This window comes from Cheilinus undulatus, linkage group 15 (genome assembly GCF_018320785.1).
Source record: "Cheilinus undulatus linkage group 15, ASM1832078v1, whole genome shotgun sequence".
NCBI lineage: Eukaryota > Metazoa > Chordata > Actinopteri > Labriformes > Labridae > Cheilinus > Cheilinus undulatus.
In genome coordinates this window covers 27,374,102-27,393,605 of record NC_054879.1, presented here as the reverse complement: position 1 = coordinate 27,393,605, position 19,504 = coordinate 27,374,102, and the positions used below count along the sequence as shown (strand labels likewise).

The 19,504-nt window shown below is 39.6% G+C and overlaps 1 protein-coding gene across 2 annotated transcripts in view; it reads left to right on the top strand.

The window, feature by feature from the left end:
* wars2 (tryptophanyl tRNA synthetase 2, mitochondrial) overlaps positions 1-19,504 on the top strand; it is a 40,844-nt gene that overhangs the window by 9,429 nt on the left and 11,911 nt on the right. The window contains exons 1-4 of one of the 2 annotated variants that reach the window (XM_041807345.1): positions 4,880-4,992; positions 8,817-9,077; positions 15,892-15,972; positions 18,070-18,152. In XM_041807345.1, coding sequence (XP_041663279.1) covers positions 4,969-4,992; positions 8,817-9,077; positions 15,892-15,972; positions 18,070-18,152 — 449 coding nt within the window. In that variant the 5' untranslated portion in view covers positions 4,880-4,968. Of the gene's footprint in view, positions 1-4,879; positions 4,993-8,816; positions 9,078-15,891; positions 15,973-18,069; positions 18,153-19,504 lie in introns of those variants that run through there. The other variant, XM_041807344.1, reaches the window with a different exon arrangement.

Genomic DNA, 19,504 nt, shown 5'->3' with positions numbered 1-19,504 from the left:
CGCACAGTGTGAAACTCAGAGGAACCTCATCAATCTCACCTGTCCCACACGTCAACCGCAGATTTAATCAAACGCTCCTTTTGGGCCTTCCCCTCTGTGCCCCCTCCGACACGCTCTCAGGGAGGAAAAAGGGAAAAGGCACAAGTCCTGACTTCAGCCCGGCTTTGATTCTTATTTATTTTTCTTTACCACATAGCCTTCTCCATCACTTTTTCCCCCCTTTTTGTCATTTTGTTGCCTGTTTGGATTTAAATGAATTCTTGGATGTTTTCTCTGCGGTCATAAGCACTTTGTTTCAAGCTGTGGTGTGTTCCCATGCGGCCTAAACACGCACACATGCTTTAAGCGATAAAAGGGGGGTTAATACAGAAAAGCCCATTTCCTTTTTGATACCTGACTGAAGTGCAGCTCTGTTGGTCGCCAGCGTTAACAGGTCCCAAAGCGAGAGAAAGACAGAGATGAAGAAAGATACAGAGAAGTTAGGGGGAAGGTGTGTCAAGGTGCATTTCAGCATGATGCTGGTGCTAATGGGGTGCGTGGGGCGTCAATACAGAAGGCGAACACTGGATCCTGTATGTCTGACACCCAGCGGGAGAGTCGTGAAAATCTAACATGTGCAGACCCATCTTAGTGCAGCCAAGGTCGGATCTGGACTTCTTCTCCAGCCGACAAAGAGCTGATGGTGATTCACAGCGGGGCAGGCGGCGATTCTCCAAGAGGCAGTTTGAGATGTGTTGAAATTGGCTCGGTGAGATGTTGGTGACTGTCGGCGCAGCTCATCAGACCTGTGGTGAGAGAGATGTCAGTGGGCCACTCCAGGACTCCCAGGCTCTGATATGATGAATTAGCCCCCAAAAAGCAGCCCAAAACCAATCAGAGAAGAGAAATCGACTGTTTTGTCAGTCCTAGTTCAACCAAAGCTGTGGCTGTGATTAATAACACAGAGTGTAGCGAGACTAAAGACTGGAACATAGTGGAGACTGGAACTACCACATTATTATAATAAAGGAACCTCTCATATAACGTGTTCTGTTTCATAATGTAACATCAGCTGGATGAAACTAAATTACTAAAAGCAGGCAACAATGAAAATCAATTAAAACTAAACTAAAGAGATTATTGGGCCAAACATAAAAGAGGATTGTTTATCTCAGTTGCCAAAGTGAAGTACTCCAGGAGTCATCAAACGATCGGATTGACTGTATCATTTTTTGTTCTACACCAGTTTCCTCTGCTTTAGGTAGAAACTTGAGCTCACAGCCACAGCCGTTCGGTTTCTGTAGAAGATAATTTGAGAATCACAACAGCTTGGTTTTTTTTAAAGCCAACTGTAAAGTTAGGGATGCACAATATTAGCTACAAGATATCAGCAAGGGATGCACAGACACATCAGTTCAACACAGATATTAGCCAATATCAACTCTTTTGACAAACATCCGCCACCTGGGTAGAAACTATAGATGGTCTATAAACTGCTAAGTCACATTTTGTTGCTTTGACACACAAGATGACATCTAGGCATGGTAAAACTATGGGAATCAATCATCCAAGCATACAGCAAAGTGAAAGTTTTATCTGTATGCATGGATTCAAGACAGAACCCCATCTTTGTGTGCATATTGTCTAGGTGCTGCTCATGTTTGTTGCAGATATTTCATCATGAATGTAATTTTCCTAAATCTTTTGCTCATTCAGATAGAAGATGCAACATTTGTCTTTTAGTCTGAGTAATTCAACAGATCCAGAAATACGACAGGCATGGGAAAAGAAGTTTTGTGATATGATGAAGTAGATTTTGTGGGACCCAAGGCTGACTTCTAATTAAGAACACAGTCTATTTATACTCAGGTGAAGTGGATCTGCTGCAGATGACCATTTTCTCTTTTGATTAATCCAGCAGCTTTTGGGAATGCAGCGTAGTGTTTTTCACGTTGCTCTTTAATAGTTTTCCTTCCACCGGTGTTGATCCTTAATGTGAGCTGTCATAATCATATGGACGGACACCTTGGTAGATTTACTGATGTTGATGTAGGCACAGACTATGACACGTGTGGACGCTCTTACGTCTGTGTTTGTACATGAACTTTATCCCTGTGGAGATTACCACACACATACACACACAGACAAATGAACACATATTCCCGGAAAGGTACCGCAAGTGTGAAAACATGGCCTTTTAGTGTATGTAACCTTCTAGCTGTTGGCCTTAATGTCACACACACATGGTGTGTAATGCGTTTAGCTTATGGCAGACGTGGATGAAGAAAGCTTTCGTCACCTTGGCGACGCTTTACTTTAACTGCCCCACGGCTGTCAATTTAAAATATGAGGAAAGAACGAGTGTTTCCAGCGTCTGCTGAGTGTCATCCAGACAGAGATTGAAAGGAGGGGACAGGGAGATGCAATAAAGGACAGCAGATGATCATGCCTACAAGCTCTATTCTTTACAGTGGGGTGGAGTATTGTCAGTTTTGAGCTCAGTGGTCAAAATTTTCACCTATGCTGTTAAATATTTCCATAATCTCAGACTGGGTTGGCACATGGTTTGGCACAGACACTTACGTATACCAGAGAAGGAATCTTTACATTTTTCGTCACTCTTCATATAACTGTATGTGCTATCAGGATGGAATTTACAACCCCAATTCAAAAAAGTTGGGGCGCTGTGTAAAATGTTTCATGTTTTTTGCAGATTTCATGAACAATATTGGCTCATTTTGAATTAGCAGCAACACATCCCAAAAAAGTAGGTACAGGGCAGTGTTACTATTGTGTAGCATCCCCTCTTTTAACAACAGCCTGTAAACACCTGGGAAGTGAAGAGATCATTGTCCCAGTCTTGTCTGAGGTAGGATTCCTTCCGCTCAACATTCCTGCATCTTCTTTGTTATTTTTTTTTGTTTTATAATGGACCAAATATTTTCTGTTAGTGAAAGGTCTGGAATGCAGGCAGGCCATTTCAGCATCAGGACTTTTCCATTGTGAAGCCATGCTGTTGTGATGGCTGCAGTATGTGGTTTAGCCTTCTCTTGCCAATGCCATAGAACCAGTTTCATCAGGATACAATGTTGATGTTTTGGACAATTCAATATTTTCTGATATCACAAAATCCGTCCTTTCAATGCAATTTGATATAGGAGCCCATGATCAATATCAGATGATTTTATGCACAGATTTCACACAGTTATTAAAAAAGTAATTTCAGAATTTTAATTCAACTTAAGGCTTGCATTTCACTACAGAAGGATTTTTTAAATGCAGATGTTTTTGACTACCTAAAATTTGATTGGGATAATAACTATGGTAAAAAAGCTCAACTGTCATTTGTCGATGACACAACCAACTGCCAGTGATTTCTGGAAGTGTTCCTGAGCCCATGCAGTGATCCAGTGGTCCAGGACAGAATCATGTCTGGTTTTAATGCAGTGCCATCTGAGGCCCAAAGATCCTGAGCATCAATTGTCGACCTTCATGCTTGGCCCTTGTGCACAGATTTCTGCAGATTCTCTTAATCTTTTGATGATATTATGGACTGTAGATAGTGAGTTATTCAAAATTCTTTGCAATTTAGGTTGAAGAACATTTTTTCTGAAATTGTTCCACAATTTTTAGACAGTTTTTCGCTGATTAGTGAACCTCCGCTCATCGTTATAGCCAGTCATGTTACTGACCTTTTGCAAATTAATCCAAATAATTGCACATTTCTCCTCCAGCTGTTTTTTTATTAGTAGCACTTACTTTTCCAGCCTTGTGTTGCCTTGTCCCTACTGTTTTGAGACGTGCTGCTGCCATGAAATTCAAAATGAGCTAATATTTTTTCATTAAATAGTAAAATGTCTCAGTTTCAATGATGTGAATAAATTATAGGTTTATGAGATTTGACTATCATTGCATTCTGTTATTTAAATTTTAGTGTCTAAACTTTTTTGCAGCGGGGGTTGTATTTCTTGTGTGCTTGCTGATCAGGAGTCAGTGCAGGTCTAAAAGTTGACCTTAAGACCTGTGCACTTCAAGATGGAGGCAGATTAAGTGAAACAGTTTCACCATAAATGTTTTAACATGAAGCATTTTTATTCTGAAAAAGGCTTTTATTCAGGTTATTTGTGTCCATGTAAGCAGAGGCTGCATCTGCAATAGAAGACACTCAATAACCTCGTAAGTGATGTTGCAGCAGGGTTCCATCTTCACCTGTAAGCGGCCAACACCTGCTGTGACATCACTAAGAAGGTCATGGATAAAAACAACATACTTGTAGCATTTTATCCCTCAGAGATTAGCATGTCAGCAGTTCTGTGCCTCAGAATAAACAACTCCCAGAATTAAAATACAGGTTTGTCTATAACCAGAGTATACTGGATGATAATATTTTATTACCCTTGGCTTTGCAGAGCCATATTCATTACAGACATTAATTGCTTTACAACATTTGCTGTCTCCTCTGTCATCATGCAGTAGTTGATTTAGTTCCTTGAGTAACCTTCCAGGAACCTACAGGCACATGTTTAAAGACACCTTCCCCTGACCAACAGTAACATGGAGGTGTGTGGTGAAGCAGCATAATGCGTGCTGGTGCAATTGCCCAGTGGCTAGTTAGCCGTAGCGTTGACTCTCATTTGACACTCGATTGGCTCAAATGACACCATTACCATGTCTGCATGGCTAATGGCCTCCCCTGGGGGCTGCAGCAGAGGGGGAACATGCGTTTGGCGTGTCAGCTCGAGGTGAGAACACACATGAGCCAGACTCGGGGCCCCGTCCGCACCCAAATCAATCCTGACACCTCTTAAGAGGCTCTCAGCATCAATGGCACTCCAGTGCAATTACCCCGTCGGTAATGACATAAGCACCCAGTTCCTTCCTGCTTCTCTCTTGCAGGGCAGCGACCGGCTCCCTCAGGCCAGTAGATGGAGACTTTGTGGACCACGCTGGTCTCAGAACAGTTGTTATTTGATCCCTCAGGGCCGAGGGATGGGGAAGAGCTCGGCCATTCTGGTGAGTGAGAGGCTGTTATCTGATCTTTAGGCGGTGCCGAGCCTGTCCCTCAGTCAGATTGGATGTGATGTTGCTCAGCTAGCTGTCATGATAACCGCTTTCTCAGCAGTGACTGTAGAGGATTTCCTCTGAAAGCTTCAGATTTTAATGATTAGTTATGATAACCTTGAGGAGTGCTGCCGGGGAACATATAATCGCCAGTCAGATCTGAGGTGATAACACGGAAATCCCTGGGGTTTTCCAGGGGAACGTTTTAAAACGGACTCCTCTGTCCAGCTGGTGTTGTTTACAACCCTTCAACACTTCTCCTGTTTAGCTAAAACAAACTTAACCTCATTCAAGTGCTGGGTCATTTTCTTTCAACATGATGAAATGAAAGGAACAGTATCAGCAAGACTCACTGTATATTTTCACATGTCAGAGAACCAAAAGTTAGTAGCTGATGATAAAACATCACGCACATTGTTGACTATCTGCACTTTTAAGTCTGCCTGATTTGTGTTTTAAGGCAGCATAGATGACCTGCAGACTTAAGCAAAAACAAAGTAAAATAGTTTTCAGGTTGTTTGAATCATTCAAAGGCTTAAAAATAGCACCTAAATCAAACTTGCAAATTGACTCCGTTCTTATTAAGGTATTCAGCAAGCCAAGAACTGCAACTGTTCCCCAATTCTTATCAATGGGGCCATTATTTCGGCTCTGATACACAACTCTTTGATAATTATTTTTTGGGTTACCCAGCTTAAAGTTTGACTTAGCTCAACTTTAGCTACAGTACAGTTCATTTACCAACAAAAAAACAACAAATTTAAACACATGGCTCACTATTGTCACAAAAAACACAAAAACGTGTCACAAAAACATATGGCATAGTGGGCAAGTGCAGCGCTGTAAAGTGAACTTAATACAGTAGATGCTCTTGTTGCTAACTGTTCAGCCCAAAACACCTGCACTGCAGTGTAAAGGGGAAGAACTAAATTTCTCCTTCTGTGTTCTCAAACAGAGCAGCTACTCAACGGCTGAGATGAAGAAAAAAAATCTGTTCTCTCAGAAAAGCACTTCACCTGCAGCAGCCGGTCGTGCTTGTACAAGAGCAGTGGCGCAAATTGCCCACTTCTGGCGTGGGTTTGTACATAGAAAATAACGGAAGATGATCTTTGGACATGTGGGACAGTGCTAGTGTGTTTTGGCTTTGGTGAAGCTAGTTGGTTAGGCTCTAATTTTTTTCTTCTGTGCTTTCAAACTGAACTGCTACTCGACAGTCGAGATGGACAGAAAAGATGTGCTCTCAGGAAACACATCACCTGCCTTAGCTGGCCGTGCTGGAGTGTAAATTGCTATGCCTGCTGCCAGTGTGGCTTTGAACATATAGGCAATCATTTGGACGCATGTTGGACAGTGTCGGTGTGTTTTTAGTTTTTGGTTTTAGTGAAGCCAGTTGGAGAGAGAAACTCACGCTGAAGCTGGTTAAAAAATAGAGCAAAGATATGTTTTCTGACAGTAATGGCTTTTAGTGGGGTTCTTCGATCTTCTTGTCACAAAGAAATGTTATGTTTGCTGCTATACCTACATCCAAGCTTATTGCTACACTGGTCGCTACACTGAGATGTTTACAGGCGCACAGTCCAACTAAACCTCACTCATAGTTACCACCTAGTTTCCTCAAATGAAGCTAATTAGTCTGTCTGTTCTTAAACGGGGGAAAATGATTTCAGATATAGCATTGCAAGATGGATTTGCCTGGTGACGGCCAGTCCATCCATTTTGCGTGGTTGATACACAAGTTGGGAGAATGGAATTGCCCAAAATCTCTTGGTATGCTGAAGTATTCAGAGTTCCTTTCACTGGAACTAAGGGGCCAAGCCCAGCTCCTGAAAAACAACCCCACACCATAATCCCCCCTCCACCAAACTTTACACTTGGCACAATGTTAGCTGAAGTGTCAGCTTCTTGCTTTACATCCATTGGCATGGTTGACTTGTAGAGCAGTAATGATTTAACAAGGTTTAGGGACTTCTTCACGAGTATCTTGTGCTCGCTTCAAATTTGTGTTCCCCAAAATAAAGTTGCCGATCCTTGTACTTGTCATCAAGTCCAAGTGTTGATTCAAAAGGTTGCTTTGTGGAAATGATGGTTTACAGCCAATGTACCTGCATGTTTTGAGCCTATAACATGCTGTCATCAGCAACAATCTGAAATAACACAAAACTCTCTGGAGTAAGTAGCAATTTTCTCCACACTAGCTCTTTTTTATTGTCCAAATCATTGTGAAAACTTGCACCTTTTTCACAGTTACATTATCACATATTTTCAGACAGTCTGCACCTGAAATCTTCCTGTCTTGCCGGTTCAGATGTACACCTCACAGACAAACACTATCCCTTTGGAACCACTGCCTTGGTGGTTGTATCCTTCAATATGTCGTTTAGATACAGTATTGTGCTCAAAAGGAAGAGATGAACATGAGGCCCAGTGACTATGACCTTTGACCAATGACCTCAAAAGTCTAGTCAGTTTATCCCTTAGTCAGTGTGAATATTTGTACTGAGTTTGTAGAAAATCACTGGAAGTGTTCTTTAGATATCTTCACAAGAATGGCCCACACAAAGACTGACAACTCAAAAACACAATACTGCCAGTATGTAGGCATCAACTCCTGTGCACATGGATTTGCATGTTAAAGGTATAACAATACCTCCTGACCTCAGGAAAGACATGATCCCTCTCCACCTTCTCACCTGTGAGTCTTAACACCCTGCCAAGCCACATTAATTCACATCTACCAAGAACTAAACACTGTTCTACATGGCCAGCAGTTCAATTGGCACCAAACACTTCATCTTTCTAACTGCCCAAAACAAACACCAGGTTTCAGTCCTCATTTTGTGTTTTTCTGCTCTGCTAAACTCCAATCTTCTGTGTAACGACTTTGGTAGAGAAGCCCGAGTTTTTGTATGCAGTTGTGGTTTCATGTCTCATGACAGGTGCCGCTCTGCTTGCCTTCTAATTGTATCATGTGGTGTTTGGTGCCACAAGCAGTGGTTGAAGCCGTTTTCTAGTAGGCCCATTTGAAAGCCAAGGTTCAGTGGAGTGGGTCGATGCCAGAAGAAATGAGGCGGTCTGGCCTGGCGAGGCTCTGCAGAAAGAGAAACACAATGTTTGTCCAAAGAGTCAAACACAACTAGTCATCATTCTCTTTCTTTCAGGGGGTGTTAGAGAGTGGCTGGGATTCAGTCCACAGTTCTAATGTTGGGGGTGTAATGGGCGGTTGTATATTTGATCTGCTTTGTGGTTCTGCCCTCCATTCCTCCTGTAGTTTTCTTCTCCGTTACGGTAACACAGGCCTGAGGTCGGTCGGTTGGATGTTAATGGTTATTGTTGGCTGTTGAGGTGATGCATTCTTTGTGCTGGATGTGTTTGGGAGAGAACAGAGGTGCTAGCCATGAAAGTTAGCATCACGGTAACACAAGCATGACGACTGCTGGCCTCCAACCTGCCAAGAGTTTAACACTGACACTTCAGTCCCTGCAGGCTTCTCTCCAGTTATGACTTTCTCACCTTTTCACCTCCACCCTCTGATAGAAAACAAGCTTCTCTTCTCTTCTCTTCTCTTCTCTTCTCTTCTCTTCTCTTCTCTTCTTGGCCCCTCATAAGGTATGTTTTACTTAACAGAAAACCAACTTTTTTTTTCATTCATAAATTAATCATAATGAGGGGGAAATGAACTATAAAAGGCATCATGTTTAATAAAAACATTTCCAAAGCATCTAAAAATGAAGACATTGCAATAGATTTACCCTAAACATTTCCCTCTTCTTCTCCAGGCTCCTCCAGGGGTTGGACGAGTGTTTTCAGGGATCCAGCCGACAGGTGTTCCTCACCTGGGTAACTACCTAGGTGCCTTGGAGAACTGGGTGGCCTTGCAGAACCAGTATCCCTCAGTTCTTTACAGCATCGTGGACCTGCATGCCATCACTCAGCCTCAGGACCCGACCCAACTCAGGAGCAGCATACTGGACATGACAGCCAACCTGCTGGCCTGTGGCATCGACCCGGAGAGAGTGATTCTCTTTCAGCAGTCTCAGGTGAGCAGGAGAGGAGGGCATGAGGGGTTGCCAAGAACAGCTGCTCAAGCTTTTAACATGATCTTGTCTGACTAACCAACTTGTGCCCTGCAACACATTTAACAGTAATTAGATTTTTTATGATGACTTCATTTATTTTGCTATATTATTGAGAAACAAGTCATGCTGATTCGAACATCTTAAAGATGAGGCTAGGTTATTATGATGGTTACTATGTTAGAATAGACAAATACAGGGACACTAATTTGTGCCGTGGCTGAACTGACAGATGTACAGTGCTTAACAAATTTATTGGACCACCACCCAAAGTAAGGTTTATGCCACAGCTGCCCTGAATTAACAGCACTGGTAATTACCAAACTCATTTTTTATGTTTCTGCAATGATTGATACACCAATATGTAGAAGTTCTTTAATCGAAATGATATTTTTAATGCTAAAATATAATTATTATTGTTACCCATGAATTTTCACAATTACTGATTTACAAAAATGAAAAAATAGTAAAACACATTATCATTTCTTGATCAATATGTCAAATTATAGTTATTTACTTGCATTCCTGAAGAGAAAAATGAGTTTTAGTGGTTGATAGTTATGCTTGATTAATTTCTGACTTCTCAGAGAAGCCCAGTGAGCCGGCTCAAACTTGGGTATAAAAAGGTGAATTCAGTTTGAAATCCCTCATTCCTGTTCAAAATGGTAAAACGTGGAGAGCTCACTGAAAATGAAAGAGTCCACATTAAAGCACTTCATGATGCTGGATGGTCTCTGAGACAAATATGACAGGTGGTCTAATAAATTTGCTAAGCACTGTATGTAAATGCTCAGTCACTGGAACTGATGTGATGATGTTGTAAGGAAAAGGAGCTGGACTGGATTACACCTGGAAAGAAGAAAAACAAGCTAAGGATGTTAGAAACAGTTATTTCTCTTGTCGGCTTCACACAATTAAAGTGCTTCTAACTGTCTAAAGTGGAAAAAAATGCTCAAACAACAGTCATCATAGGGTTATTGCATGGGTTTATGATGTGAGACTGGTATGCCAAGTAAAGCATGGCTAAAGTTAGCAGCTAGCTCCACCAGCCCTCGCTCCTCTTTGCAGAGTAATGCTCAATGGGCAACATCATTGACTTCATGAGACAAACCGTAGAAGGGAGGATGAAAGTCAAACGTGCTAGACTTTCTGTCAGGAAGCTGCGAATTGCCACATACATGTCCTTGATTGTCATTCACTGCAACACACTTCACAAGATAAATGATAGTTTTCAAGACCAGCTCAGGCTACAGTAGTGCTGTTGTATCTTCAGTCATTGTGATAGATTACTAAGTGTAATTAGTAGCTGATCCAAGTGAACTCTGATTCTTGGAAAGTATTGGTAGGTATTTTATTCTTTCCCTAATTTTTTTTTTTTTTTTACTGAAAGAGACCAAAAACAGTTTTTAATGGAGAAAATCTTTTATTTACATCAGAAATAATTCTGGAGTACAGATAACTGATTAAAAAGGAAAAAATTTTGCCAGCAGAGGCACTTTTCTATTGAGTAACAAGCTTGTGCGCTCTCATTTTGGACATGTCAGCACATTTTTTCAAACATTTGATGAAGTTGAAATAAAATCAGATCTAAACGTAACCGGAGCTGCAGAGGACAAGTTTGAAATCAAGAATGTGTTATAAATAAATACGTCTTTTCTTCAGAGACGGCTTCTAGACTCTTTCCAAGTTCTCATGGAGACAGTCGGCCATCTTTGACTGTTTATTTTTACTTCTGTCGACTCAGTAATGTTTACCTCCTGACTCGCCAAAACCGCTTATTTGATCGCTCCTGATTCTTATCTGACTGTACGCTCTGCAAATTCACAGGGGCTATAAAAACATTCACAACTGTAAAACCACTATTAAATCTTTGGCTTTTGCCACATGAAGGAGCCTAAGATGAGGAGGAACAGATCATAGATTTCTGAAGGGTTTCTTTAAAATCTTACTGTGAGGATAAGGAGAGAGTCAGAACAGCTGTTTGGTTATCCCGCAATAAAATTTCCTCTTCTTTCTCACAAGTTTGAAGTTGTAACTGGCGTGTGTGTAAGAGTAAAGCTCAGTCCATGTGTATTTCTCTGCCAAACCCCCTCCTCTTTGCTTGCAGTCACTCACAGTCCTATTTTTATTCTCGTTTAACTTCATGCCACATAACTTGGCAGCAAGGCAACTCTCCTGTTGAACACGCCTGCTCCACATGTAAAAATACGACGATTGCCCAAAGAAAATACTCAACTTCATTGAAAAAAGGAGCAGATCTGGTGACAAGGCTGAACTCTGTTGTACAAAAAGTCAGCAAATGAATCAGCAGATCCACAAATCCTCTTGGTTTTATCGAATTATCCTGGAAAAAGGGTGGATTTCCTCTGCAGGAGTTAAATCAATATCAGTGGATCATCCGTAACATTAGCATATCTCTGGCTGTGAAGCATTCTCCTCATGCTGCATGAATAGATTCCTTGTTCTTCCAAAGCTTTTAAATATCAGAATTTTATTGCACTTCAAACCACATCCATCCCTCTCCGCGCTGTCATCAACATCTGTCCCATCTCTCGTCCGCCTGCAGTGTGTAATGAACACCGACCCCCTACGTGTTCGCCAGAAATCCTGCTTTATGTCCCTGCTGTTTGCCGTCCACGTCACGCTCCCCAGAATGCTTTTCAAGCAATGAGAAAAAAAAAGAAAGGATGGCAATATAACCAGTGTCCATAAACTTTAATTTGCTGAGCAGGAGGATATTTCCTGCATCCTCACACACATTTCACTCCATGAAAGCGGATATGTCGAAGTTAATTTACTGCCGCCAGATGCACGAGCACTGCATGAAGATTCATTCATCCACCATTCCACAACATGTTGCTAATATTAATTTATTTTGACCCAGTTGGAAACCAATTTTAATTAATGCAATTCAATTCAATCCCTTTCAGCTGAGCTAGTGTTTGAAAAGTCAGCTGTAAAGATAAAATACAACGTAGACCCTAAAAGGTGGAACAAATGAAGTTCTACATTAAGTAGGAAGGGAAAACGTTCTACTTTTTGAAAAGAAGTTTCAGTAACACTTTATTTGAAGTTTTATTCATAAGACTGATATTATGCTGTCATAATTATGACATGACACCTGTCATTAACATGAATAGGGCTTCATGAATGTTGCCATTAAGTGTCATTTAGTGTCATTTGCTAAATTATGACACCTTTACTGCAAAGTTGACATTTTATAGAAGGCATAATCATGGTAACTTGACAATTGCGGTAAAGCTGTCATAATTTAGCGAGTGACACTTAATGGCAACATTCATGAGGCCCTATTCATGTTAATGACAGGTGTCATGTCATGACTATGACAGCATAATGTCAGTCTTATGAATAAAACTCTCTTTGAAGTTTCTCTTTGTTTCCAAAATGAGTGTTGGTAAAGAAGAAATTAGTCTACAGAGTAGTAAATGTGACCCTGTCCCAACTTTTTTGAAAAGTGTATTTGGTGTGAGTTCAAGACAGGCTTATAGTTTTCCACAAACAATGACAGTTCTTTGTTTCAACATTTGATATGTTGTCTTTGTGCCACTATCATCATTTAAGGATTTTTCAGATCATCACATTCTGTTCTTATTCTCATTCTGTACAATATCATAATTTTTTTAAAGGAATTGAGTCATACACTAGAGTTAAATTAACAGGGAATGTTGACATTTCAGTGCAGCACCAGTTAAATCAGGATGTTTTAATCTTTTGGGCCGTCTTCATTCTAGTGTTTAATTGCCTACTCTTCCAGCCATTACCCCCTTACCATGGCTAATTAAGAGTTTCTTGTCATATTATTCCATACTATCATTTAAAGAGATTTTTAAAATCTTAATGAGAAAGGGCCCTTGTCTTCCTAGTAAGAAGTGGCTAAAATAAGTTATTAGTAGATGTCCTTTTTTGTGTACAAAACGATCCTTTCTTCTAGGGATGCACCAGTGTTGATAACAGTGTTTTGTATTGGTGCTGATACCACACCCAAATACTTTTCTCATTCTCTTAAAATTTGCAGATACCAAACTCAATATAATTTTACAGCCTGATCTTAGCCTCTCAATATTTATTCAGTTTGGCAAATTGGAGCCATGTCTGCTGTTTTGATATTTGAACATAAATAAAGAAAATAAAAGTAAAGCGGCAGAATTCAAACTATGCACTGTTAAGTTATTAAGAGGAGAGAATAAACATCTGATTTAAATGAAATTAACTTTAAAATTATTTAAGAACCGTAAAGGTATAATTGAGTTTTCATATTTGTTTTTGCTATTTGCGGGTATGCTAATATAGGTATCTATACTTTGTTTGACTACAGTGAATACTTGATGAGCTGTATGCTTAGATAAAAAATAATAAATACACACCAATATTACTCATTTTTGATGTTACAGGCTGTTTGTCTTGTCTGTAAAGAGGTGGTTTCAGTTACATGGAATTTTGGGATTCAGCTTTCATAAGACGATCTTTTTACTTTTAAAGTGCTGCTTCACTAGCATACACTTGAGTAAAACCTGACATTTTATGGAAGAAATGACAGAGAGGGAGGCAGAGATCAAGAGAGGTTGCATCCAAGTTAATCTTTATCATAATTATAATCTAAGTCATTTACATGGAGTTAAAATGTATTGGAAATTTAGCATGGATGCAAAGAAAATTGAAGCACCTTTACTAGTTGCTGCACTGACCGAAGAAAAAGTCAACAGAGGTGTACCGGACCAGAAATGAGTTGACATGCAGGTTACAAACACAGTGGTGCAGAGATCTGACTGCAGCTCTCTGTGCAGACAACTCTTAGCATCTGTCATTTTCAGCGGCTTCATACTGAACTATGTTCAAACTTTCGTTAATGTCTTGAAAAATGAACCAATCAGTTCAAAGTTCACAAAAAATATGAGACTGCTCCTGCACGACAGTGCCTGCCACCCGCATGCATTTTTAAAATTTTTACCTATTCCCATAACTGTGAAATTATATAATTTTATTTTCTACCCATAGCTGAACACTTTCATAGGTCATCCGCCAAGTACCCAACCTGGTGCAGGACTCCAGTCTAAGGGGCATGATCATGGGGCGGGAAGTAGAATTGACACAACCCTGGTTGTGCTCTGGATGTCCTTGTGTAATACCAGAGGCATGGGAGTAAGAGGTGGATGTGGCAAGTAAGCATGACCTAGAGTACAGTCTACGCGTGAAGTAGGGTTGCCACAAGCCCCTGCTCGTGCTATGGATGTCCCAAGGGCCCAAAAACTACTGGTTGTCTCAGTAGATTTTCTGTTGGAAAATATACTGTGTTATTAAGACATATCAATATATTCACAAATTAGGTAGAAGGTAAGACAGTATTCTTTATATTAATGTGGTTTGTTTGAAGTAATAACCTTACACATTTCTTTGACTTCATGTTACCATGTTTTTGCGCATTAATGTAAAGGAGTTGATTCAGGACAACAACAAAAAAATAAAATAAATAAAAAAAAATCAACAGATTTCAAGCCTAAAGCTCAGGTAGAAGATTGTCTGTAGTAAGATGAAAGTAATTTCAGCAGCTGGTCCCAGACCCCAGGCTGAGAACCAAAATGTGAAAGGCAATACAGTTAATTTCAGTCCAATTTAAAATGAGTTGAAAACTTCTCACTGGAACTTAAAACAGATCTTCATCTGTATTTATTAGTCTTTTCTAAGATGTACAAAATCAAACAGAAATTAAAGCTATAAAAACAAGATACCTGCTTCATCTACAAATATGATAAACCTGAACAAGGAAATGCATTTTTAATCTTTATTTTAACATTATTTTGTCTATACTGACTGTAAGCAGGACGGGAAACAGGTGCACCAGTCTGTTTATGGAATTAGAGACACAGGCAGAAGCACAGACTTGAACTGCAGTGCTTGTCTCTACCACTTGGAGGCGTTGGGAAGTCACCCTGTTTCTCCAGCACAGCTGTCTAACAACTGCCTCTCCTCTCATCTGTGTTTGTTTAATGTGTCTGTTTAATTGATTTCTTCGATTCATCTCCTCTCTGTGGTCGAGCATTTATCTTTGTATCTGGACTCAATTAAGGACAGGTCTGCTCATTCACATATAGGAGACATGTGTTTTCATATATAGAGATATGCATGTATATATGTATGTTGTGTTGTGTAAAGCTTTTTATTGCCTTTTTATTGCTTTCTGTATGCTATCTCTAATTCAGCCCCACCCAGCCTCCCAACTAGCAAATACAGGGATACATGACCCGACTCGAGTGGCATAAAGAAAAAATACAGGATTACAAACCACAGCAGCAGCAACAATGATTGCTTTATGGTCAAGATGTTGTTTCTTCAACATAAGGGACAAACAATGTTAATGCAAAATAGGTCTCATGAAAGTAACTGCTATCAAAACCTCGCCTAGTGTAGAGACATTTGAAATGATCAGACTTTAAAGAGTCATACTCCAGTTGATGCATGTCAGTCTCTGGATTAATTACTTCAACAAAACATGCCTGTTAGAGGTAAACTGCTCCATAATAGCCGAGCATGGAGGGAAAACACCTACTTAGCTCATCAGCTATTTTTATTTGGGCCCTTGCAACTCTACTGTTGCAGTTTAGCTTTAAATACTAGAAGATGATAGCATGGGTTCAGATTATAATCTGAAAATTCAAAAGTGGTACAGATTAAGTAGAAGTGCATGACTTTATAGTCATTATTACAAATATTTCTTCTCTGGTTGTCTCTACACCTGTCCTCCTCTCTCTTGACCCTGTAGGTGTCAGAGCATGCTGAGCTCCACTGGATCCTTGGTTGCCTGACCAGCATGGCCCGCCTACAGCATCTGCCACAATGGAAGGTGAGACAAAAGCTTTATAAAGGATGAATTCAGCATTTTTTTCTACAAATTTTTTGTTTACTAAATTTTCCTTTTAATGACAGACCCTTTGAGTTTTACAAACTAAACTAGTATAAAAGCAACAAAATCTCACAGCATGGGATTACTGTTTAAAGAAACAAAATGTGAAACAAACCAATAATTTGTCACATTAAAATTCAATATTCAACCAATAAAAATGGATGAAGTCAAGTTGTACTGCTGCTATGAGTATTAGATTGATAGGGGAAACTTGATAGGGGAAATATACCAAGTTTTTTCTAGGGCTGGGAACTTAAGCGAAATTTACTTAAAATCGCCATATGTCTGCTGCTGCTTTAAGCTGGTTTAAGTCAGATCCCTCAGATTGATCTCAGTTTGTACATGCTAATGATAAGTCTTCTTCTTACATCAAAGTTAGCTGTAGAGTTCCTCAAGGTTCTGTGCTTGGACCGATTCTTTTCATTCTGGAAATGCTACCTGTAGGTATAACATTGTGAGGAACGATGCCATAGATTTCCTTCGCTATGCCGATGATACCCAACTGTATGTATCCATAAAGCCTGATGATAAAACTCAGTTATTTAATTTTGGAGTGAAATCGTGAGAGTCTTGCTAAAGTTGCAGCACGCTCCCGTGATCTCAGTCGTTAGGTGGTCATAAACACAATCCGAACAGTTTTAAGGCAGTCTTTCTTCAGTTTTTGTTTTACGACAATATTAAACATGATTTAAACGTCTTTAGTCTGGTTTTATGCAAATTGTGTTTTCAATGACACAACTGTCATCCACCATCAATGGGAGCCAGTGGGAGCTTGGCATGATTTAAATACAGTCAACTGTGTGTTTAATGTTAGCGAACAAATGTTAAATTATGAGTATACACCTAGCACACAAAACAAATATTTAACCCTTACTTAAAACAACAAAACCTACTTTTACATGCAGGTATTTCATTGTGTAATTATGGGCCATCATGTGACAAAAAGCCATAATTATCAAGCTAGGATTTGTGGTCAATGTTGCCCATCCCTGTATGTAGTAATATTCAGGCATTTATAGTGCACTACCAACCACAGTTACTGTTCCTGCAAGGTCACCTATCTTTTTTCCAGCAGTAATTATGGATCACTTCTGTTGTTTTTCAAATGTATATTATGTCTGATTGACTTTGCAGGGCCAGGTATTGCTTAAAATAGCTGATATGACATCAAATAGAGTCAAATCCTTTACTTTATATTACTGACAAGATAAGTGTGAACTGTTATCTCACAGATGCAAATAAGAGAGATGAAGAGATTTACAAGATAAAGTTATAAAAGATTACTGAGGTAGATGCTCAGAGTAGGGGGATCCTGGAGGGAAAAATGTTTATTTACATCATATGATTATATATTTGGCAGAAACAATCCAGAAATACTAGGTGCAAACATCAAAGGCCCAAAATACACCCCGTTGTTAGTTAAGACAAGACTAAGCTCTTTAAATTCTGCGAATTAAGGAACTTAAAGAATAGATATAAGTCAGGAGATGACTCCTTTTATTGATTTTTAGAATCATGCGCCTGTCAGCTTTTCTTTCATACCCTCACTGTCTCATAAACTCAAAGTCTGTGTTAAATTCTGTTAATAGTTGTAAATAACTTTCTTTTTTTCCACTCCCTCTGACTCCCCGGCATCTATCCAGCATCCCTGTTGTCTGTTTTATCATTTTGTTTCTCTTTTTCACCTGCCAGACTTCTCAAACATAAATAATTACGGTTATTTCCCCCTGGCCTCATGCAGTTTTAATACATGCAACAACAGAGTAGGGGAGCCAGAAAGGTTCCCCACTGCTTCATAGGAAACACCTTTTGTTTACCCAACACATGAGTTGATGTTAAACACGGTGGAAAATGTCACGTGAACTCACCCGTGCAACGTTTGGCTGAAAATCTACAGCTTGTATGAGTAAAAATGGCTCCGTCTGAGGGAGGGGAAGTCAACTCAGTCTCTCCTTTTTTGGGTAATTAGAGTGTTTTTGTTTGTTTGTCCCCTCATATGAACTCATGAGTTCTCTTTCCTCTGTTTTTTTCCTCCAGATGAAGAGCAAACAGAAGAGTGAAGGCAGCGTTGGTCTCTACACCTATCCAGTCCTCCAGGCTGCAGACATTCTGCTCTACAAGTGAGATCTCAGGGTCTTTTGTAGCGTTGTTATGTCTGATTTTTAGTCAGGGTTGCACATCCTTGAAATCTTGGAAAACTGCTGACAAATTTTCTGTTCGTTAAAACAATAAGTAAGGCAGACAAAGCAAAATGTCCTGGAAAAATCTTATCTTGTCTTGGAAAATTATTTAAATATTCTTCTTATTCTATATCAAAGTTCCTGATAAAACTGTGGTCTGAAAGGGCTAAATTATGGTAAGGCTTACATAGTTTATGGATAACAGTACTAAGAATAGGCTCAACATCCCCGAGTCAAATAAGACAGTAGCGCCATCAATCATCAAATGTAAAAGTATGACTCACTTCTGGATGATAACTGTAGTGTTTTACTGGATATTTAGATTAAAATTGCCTTTGTATGATCATTTTTTAAACTACTGAATAACGTCAAATTGGTTTACATATCTGGTTCAGTTGCTTTAGCTGACTCTCTAGTTGTCTTGTTTTTGCATCTAAAGACATAAAGTTTGAGATTCAGCTCTTGCTCAGAGTGCTGGTTTAAGATGTGTTTTGGACATTGTTGGGTGAGTTTGATGATGAATGAAGGCCAGTCCAGGTTTACAAGATGCCAGAATTACATTTAAAAATAACAAAAATAGACCAGTGTGCTGTCCAGTGAAAAAGCAAAACAAAAGGGGGCAGAATATTTAGGCCTATAGAAAAAGGAGAATAAAAAAGCCATCTCTCAAACAGAGCCAAAAATCTGCGAGTAAAAGTGTTCGTCTGACTTAAAAACAGGCAGTGTTAGGGACAGTCAAACATCTGGAGGAAAAGCGTTTCAGAGCTTTAGCATTGCTACTGAAAATGCTCTGTTGCTCCTGAGCTTCAGCTTGGATCTAAGGACAGTCTGAAGACACTAATTATATGTTTGAGACTCACAAAATATCAATAAGAAGGGGGGAAGAGTGACTGAAAGGGGGGCGAGAACCGCAGCTTTGTGAAGACAACAGAGGTACGGTCAATGTTTGTACGTCCTGAGGGAGAGAAAGTGAACTGAAGATAACTTGGTCGAAGCTGTATATAACAAACTTTATGTATTAAATCTACATGAAATACAGTCCTTATATTATCAATACATGTGGTTAACAGTGACTAATTAATTACAAAGCATATTATTTTAAAAACTGATTACAGCCATAATTTTAACATTTCAGCAACAAAACCAGCAATACAGGGAGAAAATATGAGTTCCTGACAAAAAGTACGTCACTAAACAAGAAGTAACCAAAAATGCTTCATAAAACTAAAGCATTGAGAAAAATAAGACAAAGAGTATCATAAAGTTACAATCAATATAGCATTTAACAAAAG